Below are 25,443 nucleotides of genomic sequence, written 5' to 3' on the forward strand. Positions count from 1 at the left end.
TTTGGTTTATGAGGATACATGTGTGTGCTTTATTTATTGTTTGGGTATTCCAACAAAGATGTGCATTTTAAACAAATTTATACAATGATTTCCTTGCATATCACTGTCCCTGAAGAAGAGAAATAAGTGATAAACAGACTACCTGGTGAAAACAACCAACACCCTAAATCATCATACAGAAACTGCTGACAATCTTATACAACTGTTTTGTTCAGTATTGCTTTAACGTTTTGAAAATACAATTTGCATTTTTTTTTTAACCAACTTGCAATGAAATGGAAAAATAACAGCAGACCAAAATATCTTGAGATAAATACCTTGGACAGTATGAGGATAGATTTCTACATTATGTAACACTGGAGGTATTTTGGCACTTCAGTCATGAGATACTGAGAGAAATATAGGAGTGTTGGAACAAAAACATACAGCTTTATTGTAGGATATCCTCAGAAGACTTTTTTGGTAGTCTTATAAATAGGTGAGATAGCTGAACACGTTTTTCTAGTATACATCAACTATTACACAATTTGTTTCAGGGTCGAATCATTGAACAGTATTTACTTTACATTTTTAACTTCCTGACAATATTCCATAAAATAAAACAAAAACAAAAAACCAAAGGAATAAAATATAACCAAAAGAATTGTTTGTAGAATAAAACATAGCATTCCATTGCATACACAAAGTAATCATCTAATTCTCTGTTCCATAGGCACAAAGTAATCTGTAAAGTAGAAGACACTTGTGGTCTTAAAGTGGTTAAAGAACAAGAGGATATTAATTTGTATTTCAGCCTGTTCATTGCAAAAAAAATTATATGTAAGAGGGGATTCTACACTCATAACTTATATCCTGCTATCAGTGATTTGTAAGTCTGCTAACCTGCATCAAGAGGAAAATATGGAGATCCGCAAAGCTTTCTATTCACTACAACAAACCTGGCTAGGTTGTCAGGATTACTGTTTGTTGTTTATTTGTACAAAAAGGTTTTTCAAACACAAAACAGAAGAAAATTAACAATGATTGGCAAATTATCATCCTCGTCAAGTGGCACATAAGATACGATTTACATTAAGATGGATGACACATCAAGTTTTTTGTATATATAAATCCAGAATGGAGAGGTTTGTCCATTACAGACTACCAAACATTGGACTGTCTTTAGAACATACAAAGATGTAGAGACTGAGGCACCTTAACTGGATGGCTGCCAGGCCCCAATTAAACCATTAATAAAATGTACTAAAGCTTATAACAAGGATACCAGAGGTGGGACATCTGCTATGGAAAATCCCTGTGTGCTTCGGAAATCCTCTATAAGTAATCGTATAAAGCATGCTATGTGCCCCATCAATTTCATGTCATAGGACAGGAATAATACTTTCAGAGGTAAAGCTTCTCTATCTTCGATCACTCTAGAATAAAGAGAGCAGAGACAGTGCAAAGACGCGTAATGCTTCTGAGTGACTGATGAGCAAAGGATCCAAAGTATTCCATCGCATGGACACTACATTTCGCTCTATATGCGACATGTATGACTATCCCACTTTTGAGATTTAACGGTCTGTCGAATAATTTATCAACAAAAGAACCTACATGAAATAGTTAACCAAACAGGCTGAAAGGAAACTATCCTAAAGCTGCCTGCCATTTTTGTAAGTAAAATGCAAAATAGATAGTTGTGTACAACTGTTGCTGACAGACTGCTTACTCATGTTATTAAAGTGGACTTCTCATCGGATCCTATAATTAAATTAAGATGGAAATTACATATAAATAACAGGGTACTCCTGCTTGGGAGAAAACATTTTATTCAAAGTGCTGTTAATGCATCAGGCTCTCTGTTAGAGAGGCTTCTTCCAGTAGAAGAGCTGTGAGGTATACAGGAAGCTGCCCGGTGAACGAGCGTTCTACTCTTGCCGCTCAGTGAACGAGCATTCTACTCTTGCCGCCCGGTGAACGAGCATTCTACTCTTGCCAGTGTGACCTGCCTTCTGAATGAATTTTCAGACTGCACTATGCTCGCTCGATTGGTTTCCTCTATACCTCATAGTTCTACTGTTGCGTGAGCTGGCCTGGAGGAAGTCTTCCTGTGAGAAATTTAGTGCGCTAAATAATAAGCTCTTCTTCAGCTCACCTCTTCTGGTGAGAGGTTCGCTTTAAAATAAACACATTATTTTCTAGGCACAATGCCTCTTCAGTCTGTGTTGCGTTGTTTATTACTGCGGTCTATGAAAAGTGTTTCTCCATAAATAGTATATACTTGACACTTAAGGGGGCATATTCAATGACACTTAAGGGGGCATATTCAATTCCGATCCGCGGTAACGCGCACTACTGCCGGTAATACGGTATCGCAATAACGCGGATTTTCGTACGCAGCCCTATGGGCTGCGAACGAAAATCCACGTTATTGCGGTACCGCGGATTAGGTTCGCGGCCGTTCCGGCACGATCCCGCGAATCGGGATCGGAATTGAATATGCCCATTAGTATAATAGCTGTGAGAAACTGTGAGTCTCCTTATGTCCATAAAAGTGGTCAGACACATATGTGCCTATACAGATTTCTGTGATCCAGGTACTTACAGCCGCTGGTGCCAGTAGATGCGGGATGGAGAGTTCTAACATAAACCGAATACAGTAAAGGTGTGTTCGTGCAGTTGCGAATAGGTGCAGACCGAAACCACAGGTGCATGTAAACCTGTGAAAGCAATATTAATTGTGGGTGGTCAAGGAATGACTGTTGTTAGCAATAGTGAACAGCTTGTGATTGGCTCTGAATGCTCTGCTGACTTTTATTCATGCATGTGGGATTGGGGTGGGGGGGGGGGGGTGAATTGTTTCTATTGTATTGGAGAGGTTTTTGAAGCTTTATTGAAGCATAATATATGAAATTTGCAAACAAAACAAATTGTTAAACTACATAGGTGTAAGTGTATGTACTGCATATCTGATGTAAACTGGGTGCATATACTACTAGTACAGACATGTACTTAGTTTGCATATGGCTGCAGTTGTGGGTTTTACTGAACGCAATTTGCGCCTGCAGATGAAATTACGGGCAATTCTGCATCAGGCCCTTTCTCTCTACAAAAAAACCCACCACAAACTAAAACCTGTAGCTATTGATTTATTGGTTTCATTATTAAGAAAAACACACGTTTATCCAGCAAGGGAACCCTACAATATAGAACTTGAAGTGGAAAACGTTTATAAATAGGATTTACATTAGTCTGAAAATGGTATATGTTGATTTTATATTTTGCAATGGTATGTTTTGAATAAAATGATCCTGTGCCAGGCATAAAATAAATTTGCACTATGTAATATAAAAAAATTAAATGAAACCATGGTAAAACATTCAAACGCTATAATATTTTCATCTTCCAAAGATTTTTTTTTAGTTGAAAAAAGCACAATAAAATCTAATATTGCTAAGTGTAACAAGTATTTTCATTTCTCAAGTGAAGTCGCTAATTTAGGTAAAAAATAATAAATTATAGTGTTTATGTTATTTAAGAAACACAAGGCAGACTTTGTTTTGCAGTGCAAGGCTGTACAGTTAAGTAATGTTGCCATTTCTAGGGTCACTAAATATAAAATACAAGTTGCCTACAAATAACATACAAACATATAAATTAAAGTGTGAAACACTGATCAGAACTGTAAATATTTTTTGGGGGGGTGGGAGGAGTTGTGCATATCAAACTTCCTGTCAATGATCCTATGGAAGGCGATTGCAAAGAGCTTTTCAGAATCTGAAACGGCTTAGAGGAGAATAACAACTTGCATTTAGGCACCTAGCAAGCTTCAAAACAATGTCAAACGATTCATGTTCTGTCATGGCATGGAAACATTTACAAATATATTTGTAAAATATTTCAGGATGTCTCTTTCATGTTGGGTCAACGTAGATTTTAAATTCAGTTTTCCTGTAACAATGAAGAAATATAAACAGAAACACTGTAGGCAAAATAGATAAAACAAAAACAACAACTCCCCCAAAATACACACACACATCCCCAAGAACGCAAACAATAACCAAACTTTGGATGTTTGTGAAACCCAGAGAATTCAAGTCTGTGAGGAAAAAATTGCATGAGGTCTGTACTATTATTATTATTACAGGTTCTATACATTGTATGTGCTCAAAGTCTGTGCTGTTCCTCCAAAATCAGCAGGAATAATGATATCATCTCTTAGACTTCCAAGAAGCTCTAGAGTATGGGGTGCTCCTTTTCTTCTCTGAGGCCTTGAAATAGGAGTAGGATGGTTGTCCAGGTAGCTCATCGTCTGGATTTTCTGCCATCATTTTCAGCTTTGCCTCTATTGCTTTAATCTTCGCAGTGACACTACACAAGAAGGAAAAAATAATAATGTAAAAACCAAAATGGCCTTCGTATTATTAGCCTTCACAAATCTCTACACAGCATAGATACAAATGCAAAATAAATAAAACGTATGATGTTTATGTCAATCTCAATGCAGAATGCGCAATTCAGGCTGTTTTATTGTCAAAATGCGGAAACGTGTTTTTAATCAAAACCAATGTAATGAAGTGACATAGTTCCCATTGATAAACTCATCGCTTATATAACCAAATCTCAATGGTGCTGGCAGGACAAGGCTGTTCTTGGCTGGAATACTCAATGAAGAAAGACGTTCATCCATCTCAGGAAATAATTTTATAGTTTATTATAAAATATTAATGCGAGCAGGCTCTCAAAGTTACAGACTGCAAAATGCACCAAAATATTTCATGTTGTTTGCCGCCCAGAATAACCACTGTATAGAGTGAAACCCATTAGCTTAGGGTTGCTATCATTGGGAGCTTGCTTGCGTTAATATCTTATAATAAACTTCAGTGACATCAGAGGTATGTAATGAACAATATTCATGAAGCACTGGGACCTAGCATAATGAAAGCCTGCATTCCCATGAATATTAGTCTAGCCCGGTGGTTCCTAAACTGTGCGCTGCGGCTCCCAGGGGTGCCGCGGGCCAGCCCTAGAAAAAAGAAAGAAAACAGAAACTTACCAATCCGCGCGGCGCTGGGACCCAGCAGCCTCCTCTCTCCCGCAGCTGTCACTGAATATCGACGTCAGTGACAGCTGCGGGAGAGAGGAGGCTGCTGGGTCCCAGCGCTGCGCGGATTGGCAAGTTTCTGTTTTCTTTCTTTTTTCTAGGGCTGGCGCCTGGCACAGGGCAGAGTGAGAGGGATCGTAGCAGAGGAGGGGAAGAGAGCAGAGGAGGGGGACAGCGGAGGGGGACAGCGTGGCAGAGGAGGGGGACAGCGGAGGGGGACAGCGTGGCAGAGGAGGGGGACAGCGGAGGGGGACAGCGTGGCAGAGGAGGGGGACAGCGTGACAGCGTGGCAGAGGAGGGGGACAGCGTGACAGCGTGGCAGAGGAGGGGGACAGCGTGACAGCGTGGCAGAGGAGGGGGACAGCGTGACAGCGTGGCAGAGGAGGGGGACAGCGTGGCAGAGGGCAGAGGAGGGGGACAGCGTGACAGAGGGCAGAGGAGGGGGACAGCGTGACAGAGGGCAGAGGAGGGGGACAGCGTGACAGAGGGCAGAGGAGGGGGACAGCGTGACAGAGGGCAGAGGAGGGGGACAGCGTGACAGAGGGCAGAGGAGGGGGACAGCGTGACAGAGGGCAGAGGAGGGGGACAGCGTGACAGAGGGCAGAGGAGGGGGACAGCGTGACAGGGGGCAGAGGAGGGGGACAGCGTGACAGAGGGCAGAGGAGGGGGACAGCGTGACAGAGAGCAGAGGAGGGGGACAGCGTGACAGAGGGCAGAGGAGGGGGACAGCATGACAGAGGGCAGAGGAGGGGGACAGCGTGACAGAGGGCAGAGGAGGGGGACAGCGTGACAGGTATCTATATTTTACTAAACTCTCTAGAAATGTGAATAATATTACCTTGTGACAACTATCACCGTCAAATACACTTTTTTTTCTCTCTCACATATCTGGGGGTATATTTACTAAACTGGGGGTTTGAAAAAGTGGAGATGTTGCCTATAGCAACCAATCAGATTCTAGCTCTCATTTTGTAGATTGTACTAAATCAACGATAACTAGAATCTGATGGGCAATATCTTCACTTTTTCAAACCTGAGGTTTAGTAAATATAATCCCTGGACTCCAAAAACGGCTAAATATACTCAGCCACAAGTAGCATCAAATTTATTTTGACTTCTAACTTCTTATTTTGTTAAGCCATGTATTAGCAAATGGAATGCCATTTCTGCAAACAACTTCTTACAGGATCTCTATTCCTGCCTATTTCCCTTTATCTTGCCATTTTTTCTTGAAATCACCCACATAAACATTTTCATTTTGAAACTTTTTATCCACAAACATATGGCAAAAACACAATACCTAACATACAAATCTAGAGGCATAAAACAGTTATCTGCCATTACTTACAGCACTTCTGGGCTCTAAATAGTATCTATAAAATAACCAAACAGATAAAAGGTATGGCTGAGTGATCACTATTTGTTCGTAGAATATAAAACCAGTTATTTTGCACTGTACGACCTTGCTTAGACTTAAAATCAGGTAGTATTTAGAGTTAAAATGTTGCCTCTCAGACAAGACAACCTCACCACATAAAATCGAGCACAGAGCGAGCAGACAGTTTGACAACATAATATTCACTTTTCATCCTTGATTATTGGATATCTGACCTTTATTTTCTAGACCTAAAGTTCATTGTTAGTCCCCAGAGTAAATAAGCTTCCTGTTGAACCAACAGCGTACAAATCAGTGTTCAATCAATCAGTTTAACCTCTCCTGGCCCAGCCTGTAGCCTCAGGCTAGTAGACTGCATTTGGCCTTCCATTTCCTGATCGCTTGGAAACACACAGGTTGTTTGATCAGCATCTTACCCATCTATCCCAAACGACTACGCTTTAAGATTGACAGGATCAGCAAAAAGAGTGAAACGTTTGTTTGTTTAAAGACCTCCGGCTAATTAAGGAGGTTCTTGATTGGGGAGCACCACATTTTCTAGTTTATTAATAAACATACAAACCACATTGATGACATTTAAATCAGTGAGTAAAATGCATTATATTTCATGTTGCAGTTGGTACTGAATAGTATTTTTCTAATATTAGGGGAACTATGTGGTGATGGGAAAAGTATTATGTTGTTTGATAGTAGAGTTACAAGCCTGTTTATACAACAGTGGAAAGACAAATACATTAGCCACTTTAACAGCCAAAAAATAGAATTTTTGTACTTACCATATAATCTCTTGCTCTGAACATGAGTTGTGGGACACTGCTCACCTTGGGGTATAGAGGGCGCTGTGGGAGTAATGGAATAAAAAAACTTGTCTAACCTGCTCCCCTCCATAGGAAGAGCTCAGTTTATTTACTAACCAAGCCACAAGAGAGGGTGAAAACACAACCAACAGAACTGACTGAATAAAGGGTGGGAGCGCAGTGCCCCCCAACTCGTGTTCAGAGAAAGAGATTTTATGGTGAGTACAAAAATCCTATTTTCTCTTTCACACTAGTTGAGGGACACTGCTCACCTTGGGGATGTTCCAAAGCTGCCCCTATGGGTGGGAATGCTCAGATGGAGCGGCAGTAAAACTTTATGGCCGAAACTAGCGTCTATTGAAGCAAAGACGTGGAAACGATAAAACCTAGTGAATGTATGAACAGAAGACAAAATAGCTGCCCTACACAACTGCTTAGCCGAGGCCACATGTTGCGCCACCCAAAAGGTGCTAACCGATCTCGTGGAATAAACGGTCAGACCTTCAGGAACCGGAGAACCCTCCGAAATGTACCCCTGCCGGATAGTAGCGGTAATCCATCTAGCCACATAAATCCTCACAGCTTTGACCACATATAAAGAGACCGATTCCCGACCAGGCGCCAGCGAATACTGAGGAAGAACTAGCAAAACAATATCCTTATTTATGTGAAACCACGAGACCACCTTTGGTTGAAATGAAGACTTAGTTCTAAGCAGCGCACGATCATCATGGAAAATCAAAAAAGGAGCCCGACATGACAGGGCTGCCAACTCTGAAACCCGTCTGGCTGAAGCAATGGCCAGCAAAAAGTTCACTTTCCACAAGAGAAGTTTTAAAGAAACAGACTCCAAAAGGTTCAAAGGGCGACTTTTGAAGCACCGAAAGGATCAAGTTTAGGTCCCAGGGGGACCACTGGCATAACAAAAGGCAGTTGTACATGAAATACACCCTGTAGAAATGTCTGCACCTCCGGTAACAGAGCGACAACGCAGCAACCTGGACCTTAAGGTATGACAAACTCAATCTCTTGTCCAGACCATCTTGCAGAAAAGCCAACACCCTGGCTAAATGAAAAGAATTAGTAGGCACTTTGATCGTCTCACACCAACATATATATGCTTTCCAAATGCAGTGATAAATGGTGAATGATGACGTTTTTCTTGCCTGGATCATGGTTTTAACCACTCTCTCTGAAAATCCTTTCATTCTGACAAACTAGGATTCAACCTCCAAGCCATCAAAGACAATCGATCTAGGTCCTGATGAAAGAATGGACCTTGACTGAGAAGATCCTTCCTGAGAGGCAGACGCCAAGGACGATCCACCGACATGTCTAGAAGATCCGAGTGTCACGCTCTTCTCGTGCCAGTAGAATCACTGGAACCCTTTCGCCTCTCACTTTCTGCAAGATCCGCGGCAGCATCGGAAGTGGAGGGTAAAGGTACACCAACTTGAAGTTCCAGTGTACCGTCATAGCGTCCACTAAGAAAGCCTGAGGGTCTCTTGACCTGGAACAATACCTTTCTACCTGGTGGTTGTGCCGCAAGGCCACCGTGTCTATTTCTGGCCTACCCCACCGGAGGACTATTTGAAAAACACCTCAGGATGGAGTGATCATTCGCCTGGGTGAAGGGCATGCCGACTTAAGTAGTCGGCCTCCCAGTTGTCCATCCCCGGAATGAACACCACTGAAATTGCAGTAAGCTGTTGTTCCACCCATTTCATGATCTTTGACACTTCCTTCATGTCAAAAGTACTCCTTGTTCCTCCTTGATGATTTATGTTAGCTACTGCAGTAGCATTGTCCAACTGTATTCGGATCGGCCGACATGTCAGGAAGTACTGTGCCTGAACTAGAGCATTCAATACTGCCCGTAGTTCCAGAACATTTATGGGAAACCGTGCTTCCTCCGGCGTCCAAGTCCCATGCAATTTGACAGTAGACTTCGCCAAGTGTGCTATAGGAGCATCGATACTGGAATGAGTCTCCCATGATCCTACCTCCGAATCTGGAAAGGGGTAGAAAAGTATCATCTGGGAATCTGAAATTTATTAGTCTGGCCTTGTCCCAAATTTCCAACAGTTGTGCAGAAGGAGGGAAGAAAAACGGTTTTTTCTTTGCCGTTTTAAACATGGAGGACTGTGATACAGAATATTCCCAATCAGATATGTTGAGAACCTTTCGCACTGCCTGGATAAGGTCCTCAATGCCCTGTCTATTGGACATATCCTCCTCACCTATGGGCAAGTCCTCACAGTCAGAATCCTCTAGGACATCACCATCTCCGAATTTGGATAGATCCGTGTTCGTATCTACTAACTCCTGGGCAATAGGCAGACCCAAGCGATTACACTGTCCACCTGCCATACTCGAATGAAACAATTTTTCAATGGAATTAGACACTCTGGTCAACCTGTGCAAGGCGCTCTCCCTGAAGTAGCCGCGGCGGTCACCCAGTGATCGACACTGAGAAATCCTAGCTATCTATAAAAAAAAACACAAAAAACTTTAAGACTAGACTAAAGTGCCCTACTCCGTAGGCACTAAGAAAAAACTGAGCTCTTCCTGTGGAGGGGCATAGAGGGGATAGGAGCAGGCTAGACAAGTTTTTAGTGCTAATACTCCCCACAGTGCCCTCTATACTCCAAGATGAGCAGTGTCCACCAACTAGTGAGAAAGAGAAAATCTAATTTTATCATCACATTGTTCCAGTTGTAATAGAGCTTTCTATGAGCAGACAACACCATCTTTAACAAAACTATATTCAGAAAAGGGATCTCAATGCATTTTTTTTAAAAAATTATTGAATTGATATTATGACTTGCAAATTATTGTCAAGAACTTTTCTACCAATGTCTTGTAAAAGAATATATTAGGCTGGTCATCCACTTGCCAGTGACAATACATGTCAACCATGATTGACATATGGTGGTACCCAGCGCTGGATCTTGTTGACTGGAGTGGAAGGAGCTGTGGTTTATACTCAATGGATCCGAATAAATGCAGCAGACATCGTCCAAAAGCCAAAAGAAGTGGCAGCAAGTGGGTGAAGGGGCTTTGGAACCAACAGGCTCCATCCCTAAACTTGTTTATATGCTTTTACCAGCTTTAAAAGACACCAGTAAAAAAAAGAATGATTTTTAACTCCAGTGGACCAGGGGTCTTAAATTTTTTTCCTAAAAGTCTGCTTGTGACCTGGAGAATTCAGTGGACATTCAAGCTGAAAAAGAAATATCAAAGCACCCATAACCAAGCAGCCAAGAGTACTGTTACTTTTTTTACACTGTTGCAAAAAGATTGGAGTTTTATGTAACACGTTCAAACTTAGTGTTGCACACAAACTAATAATTTCATATCTTGTTTTCAATCATAAAAGGAGCAGAAAAATTAAAAAAACTGTTTGCAAATCATCTTTTTATCAGATGGAAGGTATTAAACAAAAACATTTGAGTGGACCACTTCTTTATGTAATAAGGGCTGTTTATACTTGTCACCAACAGAGTCCTATTATAATAGAATAATAAACCATTGTTTCTCCTATTAGAACAGGTACTATGTGAGCACTACAGCCAGCAGTGTGTATTAGACCACTGACCACCAGTGTGACCAGTCCTGGCAGGTGTGGGCAATAACATCAAACATTTTTCATTATTATTGCAAAGTATTACAACTCCCCCCACCGGGCTACTTCTTACTGCCACCCGGCTGGCAACATTTTCAGGGAAGAACACTGATGTGTATTACTGTTCTTACTGATGTTATTTATCATTAAATGAAACATCATTACAGCCAATTTTTCGCCCTTTGTCTGCTGTTTTTTTTTATTTATAAGGTGCTTTGCAAGCAATAGTGATTTTTCTACTCCCTTATGGTTAAACAACAATATATTAAATTAACAGTCTCCCTATAACACTATTTTCCAGAGAACTACAACAAAGCAAAATCTGGGCGTACACGTGGGAGCTACACATATGGACTTCCAATATAGACCAGTTTTAGCCATTTGGCACTCAGACTCATCCAGACTGTTTCTTGTGCCATTAAGGGTCTGTTAACATTGTCAAAAGAGTACAACTCACACACAGGTCAATAGCAGTCCTCTTCCGAACATATTAACCAACATACCTGAAAATGACATTATTGATTCTGATCGTAATCAAGCAAAGCAGTAATTTTGACATCACTCATACAGAGATATCGGGCCACATATCACATGAATCAGTGCGTGTGGTCAGCATAAGATCCCTCTTGGTTTTCTGCCAAGTTCTGGTGTAGTGAAAAGTAAAGTGAGGAGAGCGAGGGCTCTGATTACACTCTTTCCAAACTAGATTGATAAACGTCAGCCAAAATCTTCATCTCAAAATTTTAAAAATAAAACTGCAGCTGTTTAATATCCTGTTATTAGAATAGTCACTGTACTCTTGTTTTGTATGTACCTATCATTCCTTACCCTCTACCCTTCAGTTATATATATTTAGAAAAAACTACGAGGAAACAATATTGTTTGTTGTAACAAATCGCTTGTCATTTATCTGCAAATATTTCCTCAATAAACATAACAGTTAAAAGAATTAATAAAACTGTAAAATTCTTCTACCAGAAGGAAGCAGAAGAGTTAGAAGAGGATAGTAACAAAAATGTGCTTTATCAAACTGAAAAAAGAAATTTTAAAAAAAATGAACAAAAAAATGGGAGCATACTGTACATAAGTGGTGTTAAACAGGTGTAAAATGGCAGGAAATAAATCCATACTCTACATCAGTGGATCTCAAACTTTCTCAGTTTGTGGCACCCCAAAGCCAAAATATTTACCAAGAAGTCCCCTGCCTTGCTTAAAAACGGCCCTGGCCGAGGCACCCCTGTGAGATCGCTGACGCGCCCCAGGGAGCCACGGCACACAGTTTGGGAACCACTGCTCTACATAACAGACCGCCACTTAGCTCCAGGCTCCTGCCATTTTTGGTGGCAAAACGCACAAAAGAGTGAAAATGATTTAGTGAAAACTGAGAACTTTTACCACCACTTTCTGACAATATTGGAAAATATTCCATATTGTGCAGATTTCCCTCCTAAGACTTGGATTGGAACTAAGCAGAACTACACATTGCACTAAGAGAAACACACTATATGGGGCGTCCAAACACTTTTTTCTTCTAAATTGTATTTTTTTTAAATTCCGACAAAGCATTAGGAATCCCTGGAGTTTCTATTGTCTGATCACACTGAGGACAGGATGCAATATTCCCTGACTGCACTTTACAGCCTATGCTGTAGTATATGCTGACATTAACATGGTCATATCTACCATTTAGTAAAAGTAAAATGAGTCCAATCTACCCTTTAACATCAGGAATAGTTAAATACTCCACATAATATATATCATCATCAGCTATTTATATAGCATCAGTAATTCCGCAGCGCTGTACAGAGAACTCACTCGCATCAGTCCCTGCCCCATAGGGGGTTACAGTCTAAATTCCCTAACACACACACACACACACACACACACACACACACACCGATAGAAACTAGGGTCAATTTAATAGCAGACAATTAACCTACTAGTATGTTTTTGGAGAGTGGGATGAAATCGGAGCACCGGGAGGAAACCCACGCAAACACGGGGAGAACATACAACCTCCACGCAAATAAGGCCATGGTCGAAAATCGAATTCATTACCCCAGTGCTGTGAAGCAGAAGTGCTAACCACTAAGTCACTGTGCTGCTACATAATTATATACACATATATATATATATATATACACAATTGATAATACACTCAGAGGCGCCCTGCTTGTTCTTCTGTTACAGCAATCCATCCCATCCGGATTAACCATCTTGTTTCAGGCTATCGAGGCTGCCACTCTTACAAGAGTCAAGTGTTTTTTATGCATTGTGGATTTGGGACTGAATTTTCATATATATTGTATGTATATCTTTTTATATATATATAATCTTTCCACCTCATTTATTTGAAGTGGTTACGCTGTGGTGATCAGCGCCAGTTATATCTCTATTTGTGTTTATATATATATATATATATATATATATATATATATATATATATATACACACATATATACATATATATACATATATATACACACATATATACACATATATACATATATATACACATATACATACATACACACATACATATATACATACACACACATATATGTGGAAAAAAAAACCAGCACCTCCAGAAGGGAATATTCTGACTATGATTACACTACTATATCGCTGAACGCTAAAACTAGATAACCAGTAAGGCGCTGTAAATGCTAAAACAGTAACAACAAATAGATCAAGTAATTTCACATTCACAACAATAATAGTATTGCACTAACATTTAACTGGAAATACACAATGAACTTGACATTTATAGGCTATCTACGATCAGTCAAAACTACACAGTTTAGGCTGGATCCAGTCACATTCAGGAACGCGCTTCAATGGTAGACACTTTTTCCTCAGGCTTCAGAACACAAGTTATGGACACAAATTTGCTTGGTGAACTGTAAATAAACTGCTCTATATGTAGCTCTGTTTGTATTTAGGCTCTTTTCAATTTTATGCACCAGGGAAGTGACCAATTAACTATATTTACAGCTCTGCAGACACTAAGCTGTTGTGTTCATGATATTACTTTCAGAAATTAAAAAATACGCAAAGGAAAATTAAAAAATTATAATTATATTTTGTCTGGTTCTTGAATATATTTTACCGTATATTGAATGTGAAATAAGGTTTTAAACAATAGATTATTTATAATGAGTTCTAGCTGCATTGTGGCACCTAGACTCTTTCTAAAGAACTGCAAGTCATTGATATACACAAGGTTAAACAGAAGATCTAAAGGAGCGTTTCAACTGAATAGTGAAGAAGTTACACTTATAACATCACAACTCACTGATTATACAGTAATTTGCACAGAAATTTACATGTATCAGTGACAATAATGCTTATGAGAATGTCTTGAAAAATTAAAAAAGATCACATTTAACTGACCTTAGCGTGGACTGTGTTGGTTCTGTGCTCGAAGATGGTTCCAGACTTATCGGTAAAACTTTTTCACTTTTATAGTTGTCATATCTCTGAAATAATATAGAACAAATGGATTTTAAACACCATGATGATATTGTGATAAATAGTCATTTTCAAATATATCACAGTTGAGAAAAACACTTTGACAAGTATTTGAGTAACAGAGGTGAGCGAACTTGCGGCGGTGTTTTGCAACGTTCCGGGACACAATCTTAAGAGTACAACTTTTGCTTTACGATTCTATGTAATGACATTGAGGAGGAATACATGAAAGGAAGAAGTCCACCGCAAAAAAATTATAGGGGAATTATGACCAAAATAGTTTAGACCCGGGCTGCCGATGGGGCCCCCGTAGCAGTGGCACGGACTGCCGATGGGGCCCCCGTAGCAGTGGCACGGACTGCCGATGGGGCCCCCGTAGCAGTGGCACGGACTGCCGATGGGGCCCCCGTAGCAGAGGCACGGGCTGCCGATGGGGCCCCCGTAGCAGAGGCACGGGCTGCCGATGGGGCCCCCGTAGCAGAGGCACGGCTGCCGATGGGGCCCCCGTAGCAGAGGCACGGGCTGCTGATGGGCCCCCGTAGCAGTGGCACGGGCTGCCGATGGGGCCCCCGTAGCAGTGGCACTGGCTGCCGATGGGGCCCCCGTAGCAGTGGCTATTAATACTCCCTGGATATGTTTCTATTATGTTTATTTAAGTCAGCATATTACTCTTTTGTCACATTCTAGGGTATACAGGTGTGGATATATTTTACTCAATGTTTTAAACACAAGTATTTTTTGTGTTTATTTTCCTTCTACTTATAGTGGCACTGCATGAAAGGAGAGAAGACAAAGACAGCAGATATTCTTAGTTAGTAAAAATAACTATGATATTTACCATTTTCTATTAGAAAAAGTAATGAAGAAAAAAAAAAAGTTACATTGTTTTGAAGAGACATTGTTCTTCATTTACCTATAATGCATTTGTAATTAAAAACCAGTGGCTCGTTACATTGTGCTTTTATTTCCCAAACTTTAGTGAAACTTACAATTCCTAACTAATCGATATGTTCTGTAATGATGAAATTAGGTTATTGGCAGCCTTTTAGTAAACTCTTCTTAACCTTAGATATTCTAATCATACCCAATATCACTGGTCAAGATTCAAATATCCAAGCTATAATTTTCAGAACAAAAGCATAAAATAGCTGCATAAAGCAGGATAGTAACTTTGGTTGCCTTAATGTATATCATGTAGGACCTGGCATGACAATTTCAATAAGATTATTATATAATATTCTAATGTTACTACAAAGGCAAGATTTATAGCACCATTACCTTAATTTGTGCATGTGCCCATCTAACGACCAATTTCTTGGATAGAGCAAGTTTTCCATTGAGACATTGAATGGCATTTTCTGCTTCCTGTTTGAAACAACATATAAGTTTACTTACTCAACAAATTACATACATGTACTATGAAAAAAATAGACATGGATACATGCATTTCGCCTTATAACACATCCAATTTCTTGGAAGGAAATGCTTGTATACAAAGAAAAGACTAGGGGGTAAATGTATTAAAGTCCGTTTTTTTCAACTCGCCGGAAATCGGCAAGTTGACAACTAAAATTTAAAGCAGCCCTGGCTTGTAAAGGCAAACTGCCTTTATAAGCCAGCGCCGCTTTAAATTTTAGCTGTCAACTTGCCGATTTCCGGCGAGTTGAAAAAAACGGACTTTAATACATTTACCCCTAGAAGTAAATTTCAAAGGTGCACAATATCTCCCAATTCAAATATAATGCAAGCAAGATAAAATATAACTTTTATTCAAGAAAAATTAAAATAATAAAATTAGCGAAATAATTATGGTGAAATAGTGAAATTAAAACTAGGATGCTCTACCATTATACTTTTATGGTATAATATGAGGAAGTAATCAATAAACGATTCCTGCGTTAGATCGAATAGAGTACTGAGCAGTGTAAATAAATCTGCTTGTGTGTACTATCTTACATCCATCAAAGACTACTATTAGACTCGTGGTTATGTCCTGAATTAATACAGATTGAGGGGAAAGAAAAGGATGATCTTATGGGGCACTCTTGAAAGGAGTATAAAGAAATATAAATGTGTATTGACTTCGTAGATAAAAACTTTAGATAAATCTTTATTAGTACATTGATAAAATTGTCCTAGTAGCGAAATATTAAAACTTGTAATGACATATCATGTGAATTGAAACATAAACTGTTAAGAAGACAAGTAACCCTTGTCCTGCCGCAATCCTGCTCTGATTAACTGGTTTATTGATTATTAGCAAATATATTCAATTGTATCACCAGCCCTTGTTTTAACTTAATTTCACCCTTGCTCTCAGCCAAAAGAATATCTCCTTGTAGGTGGCAGATTCAGTGTTACCGTCCAATAATTACAATGTATCTATTGTGATTTTGCTACAGTTTGGGGCATTCCCTCATACAGCCACAGGAAAAATATTAGCCCTCACTAGTTCCTCTTAAGCTGTAAACTCCGTTGCAGACAAATGTATATATTGATATTGATTGACCAATCCTGTCTGCTTAAAACTGACCTCTGTAGCTGTGAGGTGCAATACTATCTGCACTTCGTGCCCCACTATCTCCTCCTTGTAGCACTCTGCCACCTATCTATGGCGGAATAGACCGCTCTAGGTTATAATTATCTGGCTACAGTTTAGGGCATTCCCTCATACATCCACAGGGAAAATATTTACCCTCAATATGTCCTCTTAGGCTATAAACTCCGTGGCAGACATGTGTAATTATTTGTATTGTTAAACCAATCCTGTCTGCTAAACCACACCTCTTGACTATGAGGTGCAAGACTGTCTGCACTCCGTGCCCCACTATCCCCTCCTAGTAACACTCGCTATCTATCTTTAGCGGAATAAACCGCTCTAGGTTCTAATTGCCGGGCTATTGTATGATTATTAGGGGATAACAAATTCAAAGCAGCGAGCGCGGCGTCCGCCGACGCGCGTTTCGCTATTAGCTTTCACTTAGGCAAACTAAACTATTAGTATCTCTTATATAATTAAGAATGAGAGAAATACATATTTTGAGGAGGTAAAAAATGGGATGCTTGGTGCAGTCTTCCTTTCCCTTTTGATATATGTCCTGAATTAACCTATAAATTTAATAACCTCTAATAAACTGGTAAATGTTTAATAAGCGCTATATAAATAAATGTCTGCGCCAAGGTGAATTAGTATTCACCGTATAATGTCATTGCCATATAGCATAGTAGCGATATAGAGGCTATCTGAGGTCTGGATTTAATGTTGACAATATTAAGTTAGATCAAGAAAAATATCCAGCCTCAATAAGTAGTTCTTATATTGAAATTAGGCATAATCCTGAACACTGATAGAAATATGTTTGCGCTCCTAAACCCATGGGAATCAATTATTTTTTATAATGACTGTATCCTCAATTTGTTCACTGACTACATATCCTATAATAGGCTGGTCTCAAAATATATTTTCCATTTAGAAATCACAGCGCTATAATGATTTGATCTGCAAGATCTTAGGAATATTAATAGCACAGTAGCATGGTCGCTATATGGAAGCTTGCTATGATCTTAGTCTAGTTGTATTAAATCTAATAAGTCAGGGTGAGCATCCTATAACCGCCGACACGCGTTTCGCTAAGCTTTTTCAAGGACTAACCGATTATTAGATCAGACAAGGATTTTATACTCTCCAAGACACTCCTACTCTCTGACGTAACAGATTAGGATGGGTGTGGATATGAATGATTGACATCTCTTTACTACAATAGCGGTTCAGGGATGGTACAGAGCCGCCTTCCTATGCGCTGTTATTGGACAGATTATGATCCTGTTTAAATAACCTGGTTTCATTCATTATACATCTAGGGGATATACATTCATCCACAATAAATTTCATGTGTTCTAATAAAGTCCCTTAAGGTTTTAACGATAAATAAGGAAATGTTTGTGGCAAACCTATAGGATGTGTATTTTATTCTGGCTATCTGTGGACGTGTACTATGCTGCACAATGTACGGCTGAGTGGGAAATTGTAGCGACGGACTTACCGCTTTTGTTTCAAAATTCACAAAACAGTATCCCCGGGGCTGGCCTTCTAGTGGCCCAGATTTGTGAAATAAAAAATCAAATTGCTTCACTTTTCCAAATTTCTGCAGTAGTTTTAACAGATGGTACCTGCATAAATGAAGGAATAAAAAAATACTAATAATACATATGCTTTTTACTAAATAAATAAAAATAAAGTTATTATTGGTAATCTTGACTAAAGAATTAACAGTAGTGCTGTCCACTTGTCAGTTAAGTCATCCACATATTAGCAGCTCACAATGCTTTAGACTCTACCCTGCACCTGTACACAGGGGGAAGCATTCATTTTGTGAGCTGAAGCAATATTTACAACATTGCAGCCTATCAGTTATTAAATATCATTGATGCACAAACTTGGAAGTGATATGCTGTATTCTCATATATAGTAAAAAAGGTTATATAAATCTGGTGCTGAGCTCTTTAGTGACAATTACAAAGTCTAAATGTGTTACAGTAGTGATAAAACAGGACCTTGCTAGTATCCCAACTGACAGAGAAATATAACAATATATCTTCAACAGTGCTGACAAAAGACCTCATTAGTATCAACTATAAATAGTATATCAATATAACTTGGAGATAGATGAATAACGAAAAATAGAGTCCAGCTCAAAAAGGACAGTTCTCTATGAAAACCATACACTTTATTAATCAATATTGCGAGATCACATTAATATATGATCTATAAAAACGAATACTAATAAGATATTAAAATACACAAACTAATCAATACTTCAATAACATGCAACATCAAATCACATGAAGACAATCATGTGGAGGTTATATGTGTATACACCTACTCACAGCGTATCTGAAAGGAATTAGATCACTTATGCAATTCTATCAAGTAAAAGCATATATATGTCTACAAACTTATGAAACTGCCATAAATAGCACAATGTAATATCGACACTCAAAATCCAGTGTGTCATATCCAATAATGTATCCGATTTCACCAAGTAGCTACTTGAATGGTAAAAAAATTGTCTTAATAAAATACTTTTAAGCTCCGATTTAAAGCTGATATTGTCTGATAAATACACTTCAATCATAAGTATGTTTTAAAAGTATATATGTTTTCAAAGCTGTAGTGACTTTGGAGGATAATTAATACATACTCCTTAGTAGAGTTGAAACATACACCTCCGTCTGGATGCTCGAAACAACCGTTGGGCGGTGAAGATGTTAAAGGAGCCGCTTCCTATGTCGGAGTTTCTTGATAAACTTTAAGATAATGTTATTTCTCCTTATGTCACGATCAGCACTGATTGAAAAGCGTGCTGCAGTGATCTACTCTCGTCATCTTCGATAAACGCTATTCTCCCTATGCCACAATCGGCACTGATACACAAAGGTGCTACGGTGATCTTTTCTGCTTTATCGGATATAGGTATGGGTGGTCTCCAACTTGGATAGAGTGTAGTTCAGTATGTTCCCACTGTCTATTCTATTACTTAGTAGAATTGCATAAGTGATCTAATTCTTTTCAGAGACGCTGTAAATAGGTGTATACACATATAACCTCCACGATTGTCTTCACGTGATTTCATGTTGCATGTTATTGTAGTATTGATTAGTATATGTGTATTTTATGTGTTATTAGTATTAGTTTTTACAGATCACATATTAATGTGATCTCGCAATATTGTTTAATAAAGTGTATGGTTTTTATAGAGAGCCGTCCTACTTGTTCTTCTTTATTATTTGACCTGGACTCTATTCTCATACATAGTGGCTCAGCCCACAACACGGCTGCCTCCACTGTATTAAGGCAAAATGTTATCTTTAAAGAACATTTTTTTTTTTCTTTTCATAGGTTGGCGGCAGATAAAGAGTAGTAATAAAAATAATAATGTCTAAATAAGTACAAAGCATCTGAAGCACATAGGCTTGACAATGATATTCCAAATGCTTCAAATCTAGTCGTATATTGGACTTCAAGTGAATATCTGCTTGTGAATGTCATCACTTACTCGGTAATCTTAGGATCCAAGTTGCCAATCCATAACCGATGCCCATCCTGTAAGGAACCCTCAGACAGGATTGATGCATTCTCCAGTGGCAAAGTTTTGAATTCTTCCTCCATCGATTTGTCTTAGAAACAGCGCTTAAAATAAATCAAGTGGAGTAATGTTAGTAACATCTAACATCCCAAAGCACGTCCAAGACAATTTTCACATCCATAGAATGTGTTTGATGTACCACACATTACTTTTTTCTTTTTATTATTAAACTGCCTTAGTGAATGTCCTATTTTTTTGGAACAAGCAGAGCTTTTTTGGCTACAGATAGGGAACAAGTATCTTTTTATTCTGTTTCAATTATACAGGGAAAAGGGACATGTAATAGAAAAAACAGTCTTGAACCATTGTTCAGCTCATAGTTATTTTGATATACACCATATAAATATATCCTTAAACTCATTCTAGATCATCTGCTCCGAAAGATCATTACAATATTATTTTTTTGCCATTCCCGTGGATTAAGAGCATCCAGTTTGATACTTCAGAATTTTGGGACAGCCAATTTGGACCTTATTAGACCCAGGGGCTCTAACTTGTATTGGGAAACCACTATGATATTAATGTGGGTTCCGGTGAGTGTGCAAGTACTGTTCTAAAAGCATTAACACATAGTTCTATTCAGAATTCTTTAATATCCGTGAACTGCTTATATTGGTTCCTACAGATTGTACTGAAACAAAATGTAGCTCATTACTGTTTGATGGGGTGGTAATTCTGATATAGAAACAACACAACTTTATCCTATACATATGGTTGATAGCTGGACACAGGCTAAATACAATGTCCTGAGATTATGTGCATAATTAAATATAACTACCCTTGCCATGTACTTAGCTACACAAGCAATTGACCTTCCCGAACATTCTTAGGGTGTCTTATAAAACTTTGGGTACAGGTTAAGAGTAAATATGGTATCCCTGATAATGGTACAGGTGCAGAATTAGAACATAACATTGCAGGGAATTATACATCTTTTTCAGCTAGCATTACATACAGTACAGAACGGTCACTAATTATGCTCTCACCGTGTAGCTACTTCCTTTGTCCAACTCCCCATAGGTTTCAAGTTTCTGGAACATGGCTAACAGATCTCTATAGGACTTCTACCTGGGTGCAGGACATGGCCTCCCCCCTGACATATGTAATTATTACAGGCAATATACTCATGAGAAGAGAAAGTTTCAATATCTCGCTTGTCACAAATGTATGTGTTGCGCTTGACTTGAAGTGACAATGACATAATGACATATAGCAAAGCACCGATATTTAGAGTTGGTAGCAGTTCGGTCATATTTCCCAATATTGGGTTGTAGCTCAGCCTAAGGACCTTATGAAGTTGTAGTTTTTGCTGTCTGTCAGATCAGAGAACTTTGCAGTCACAATATGACTTGGACATGACATAGGAGCAATTGTGCTTATATATAAATATGCAACCCAGTTAAAAGTGCTCTTAATGTTGAGAAAACACCAGTTTGTACTCACATGAAAATGCAGTAAATGTGTGTTTTTTTAAGGTGCATTTTATCCTCAGATTCAAATGGAGAAAGCAACAACAAAAAAAGTAACAAAATAACACGTGCCGATTTCTTCACCATAAACACAAAAAACAACCATCACAATTTTTGGGAATACCTATAATATTGTATGAAAGATGACAGCTAAAGGCCTGTATGTGTGCCGTCATCTGGCAGTACACTAACCCATGTAATCCAGCACGAGCAAGAGGATCACTTTTTATTTTGGTTACATATGTGGGTGGCCAACTTGAATATCTGGGCGTTCTGTGCTCCAAGTGGCCAGAGGACATGAGGACCTCTAAGTGTGGCCAATGATCACAAACAAACATGCTGAAAAATGATGCAACCAAATTGATTAATTTGCAGCCACAAGCATTGCTATATTTAGCAGATATCTACAAAATTGGCCTTGTTTAATATAATGGTGCATAACAAGAACACCACAGATTCAGCCACAATTAAATCAAATTATATGTAATCTGTCCTCATCCAGCTCTGTTATGCATCAGTGTCTTTCCATGAATTTTGCTCTTAGACAAGCAATGATCCCTGTGAGACAGTTATGTAGAATCACAGCCAAGGAATGGCCTCTGAGATCAAGAATGCTCTTCCAACACAAATCATTATTTCTAATTCACTGCTGAACTTCTTTTACAAACACCAAGAACTGCATTATACTTGTAAAGTGTAAAGAAATGTCTGGCTAAGGTATCATCAGGACACAGACACATTGGAGTGCGGGCAACATGAACAATCTCAGACCAAAATCTTTATACAAGGATGTTCTCTGGCAAAACAATGCAGATTGTTTAGGTAGTGATCACGTGGAAATGGATAAAGAAAAAATATAGAAAATTAGCCTTTTGTTACATAGTACATTGTAGAAAAAAGCACAATAATAAACTATTGGGTTTTCAATCATCCTAAATGTATCCAACTTCAGAAAGAACTGAAGATCATCATCATTTATTTTTATTTTTTATAGCGCCACTAATTCCGCAGCGCTGTACAGAGAACTCGCTCACACCAGTCCCTGCCCCATTGGGGGCAATTAACCTACCAAAAGGTTTTTGGAGTGTGGGAGGAAACTGGAGAACCCGGAGGAAACCCACGCAAACACGGGGAGAACATACAAACTCCTCACAGATAAGGCCATGGTGGGAATTGAACTCATGACCCCAGTGCTGTAAGGCAGAAGTGCTAACCATCATTCTGAAGATATATTGCTTATGCTAAAATGTGCAACCTCATGGAAATTAAGCATGCACAAAGCTTCATATGACCTTTCTAAACTGGCGAGTCTCATGTAAACTGCTCTCCTGCCTAATCAAACATGTCCCCCGCATACAGCAAAAAGGAGAACTTCCCCCAGTTACTTAAAGCCAAGAGTTGGCATCCACTACAGCTCTTACCACTGCAGGACTGCCAGACTGTCTATAGTGCTTCAATAGAACGCCATAAAAAACCAATAGATACCATATAGTCCGCACAAATGAGCACAAACTGATAGTTTAAAGTAACACTGTGGTTGGGGACCCCTAATTGATAGGATAATGATTTAATTACAGAGGGGGTTTATCCAAAAGTGGATAACCCCCTTAAAGCACTCAATAATTAAAAACCCTAATGACCAGCATAATATATAGCCGCAATAACAAACACTACACAATACCAGACCTCCCTCATCAAGTCCCTTTCTCACTTTTAGTTTTCTACCACTACAGCCCAATCTTCATAGGAAATATTGTCTCAAAGTCTCTCTATTGCTACTCATTGCTCTATTGCTTCTATAATTAACATTAAAAACCATATCCCACAGCTTTGTCAATCACCACCATGTTAAACAGCCTCAGTGACCTGTATGGTTATTCATTTAGAAAACCTAGCACTACACACTCAAATGGACTCAAATCATTGTTTCCACAGGTCACCTCTCCTAGTATCCCCTCACAATAGCTCAATGCTCGACTCAAGTAACAGAGGAAAGCATGCTCGGCTTAAATTGTAGGCTCATACACATGGGTATTTTTAATGCACCCTAAATGTACGTTCCTCCTGACCTTCACTCATAACCACCATTTAGAACATGCATTTAATACTCAAGAGGAACAAGCCTACATTACACATGGGCATGCACCATGTGCATGAAGGGAGGATACAGTAGTAAGACACATTGTATCCTCTATAAACACCATCTGCACTGTCCGTACATTCTTCCTAGGGATCAGTTATCACTATAAAGAGAAGACTGTACCGTGGGAGCAAGAAAACTGCTTGCATCAGGCCATACAGTGAATTCCCTGGCTAAGTCCCACTATGTCTATCTGCAAATCTCTACAAAACATTGCTGCTATTTAGGTGGCTGCTGCAATAAAATTAGTCAGACTTGCCACTTTATTCCAGTAATGTAGGAGAGGGAATTATTATTAACAATTATATAGTGCAAGCATACTCTGCAGCCCATAACAATTGGGAACAAATGCAGTAATAAAACAAGACTAGGAGCTAGATTTACTAAGCTGCGGGTTTGAAAAAGTGGGGATGTTGCTTATAGCAACCAATCAGATTCTAGCTTTCATTTATTTAGTGCTTTCTACAAAATGACAGCTAGAATCTGATTGGTTGCTATAGGCAACATCCCCACTTTTTCAAACTCGCAGCTTAGTAAATCTAGCCCTAGGTATTAACAGACAGACAAAGAGGGATTTGCTTGCAAGCTTACAACTATTTAAGCATGACAGGTCTGTCTTTCTCCTCAAATAAAGTTATTTTTACACTTGTGTCTGTGGTTTATTTACATTTTTCTCAATGCACTACAGGTCTCAGCCGGCCCTGGGTGCTAGGGCATGCTGACACTTGTGGTTTCCCAAGTGCCCGGATGCCCTGGCAGCCATTATTATGCTGGTGCTTGTAGTACTTCAAGTACCAGCATGTCCAAACTCTTAATGGCAGCCTGGGCATGCTGGGACCTATAGTGCGCCAGGAACAAAATTGATAGCCTCGTGCTATCGGTGCGAGGCTGGTTAAACCTTGGGGGGGGGGGGGGGGGGGCGAGCCTAGAGAATGTAAATAGTAAAATCTGGGGGACCCCACACTTTTTGTCCCTACGATATTGCTATTACCAGCTGGCAGCACTAGGGTTGGTTAAGCTGTTTGGGGAGTGGTACACACCATTGTTTTTTAATTATTATATGTATTGCTTTTTGGTTCTACATCTATATATGGAATGTCGACATTACAGCCCTGTATGTAAACATTATAACAGTGTTTTCATGTCAACATTTTGAATGTGTAGACATTATAATATTGTAGACATTATGACTGTCGACATAATGGTATATTCATTTTGAAAGTCAACATTATGAATGTAGGCATTTCGTACCCAATCCTATGTATTATCCATTAATATGGCTAGGAATGTATGTGCAAAAAACAGCTTGTAAT

The 25,443-nt window shown here is 39.2% G+C and overlaps 1 protein-coding gene across 2 annotated transcripts in view; it reads right to left on the bottom strand.

The window, feature by feature from the left end:
- Positions 1-25,443, bottom strand: part of RBM18 (RNA binding motif protein 18) — a 26,552-nt gene continuing 1,109 nt past the window's right edge. For both annotated transcript variants that reach the window (XM_075184760.1, XM_075184761.1), the window contains exons 2-6: positions 20,432-20,565; positions 18,419-18,545; positions 15,654-15,740; positions 14,298-14,383; positions 1-4,353 (exon numbers count right to left, since the gene is read on the bottom strand). In XM_075184760.1, the coding sequence (XP_075040861.1) occupies positions 4,194-4,353; positions 14,298-14,383; positions 15,654-15,740; positions 18,419-18,545; positions 20,432-20,544 (573 nt within the window). In that variant the 5' untranslated portion in view covers positions 20,545-20,565 and the 3' untranslated portion in view covers positions 1-4,193. The remainder of the gene's footprint in view (positions 4,354-14,297; positions 14,384-15,653; positions 15,741-18,418; positions 18,546-20,431; positions 20,566-25,443) is intronic.

The sequence above is a fragment of the Mixophyes fleayi genome, chromosome 9 (assembly GCF_038048845.1).
Source record: "Mixophyes fleayi isolate aMixFle1 chromosome 9, aMixFle1.hap1, whole genome shotgun sequence".
In the NCBI taxonomy this organism is placed as follows: domain Eukaryota; kingdom Metazoa; phylum Chordata; class Amphibia; order Anura; family Limnodynastidae; genus Mixophyes; species Mixophyes fleayi.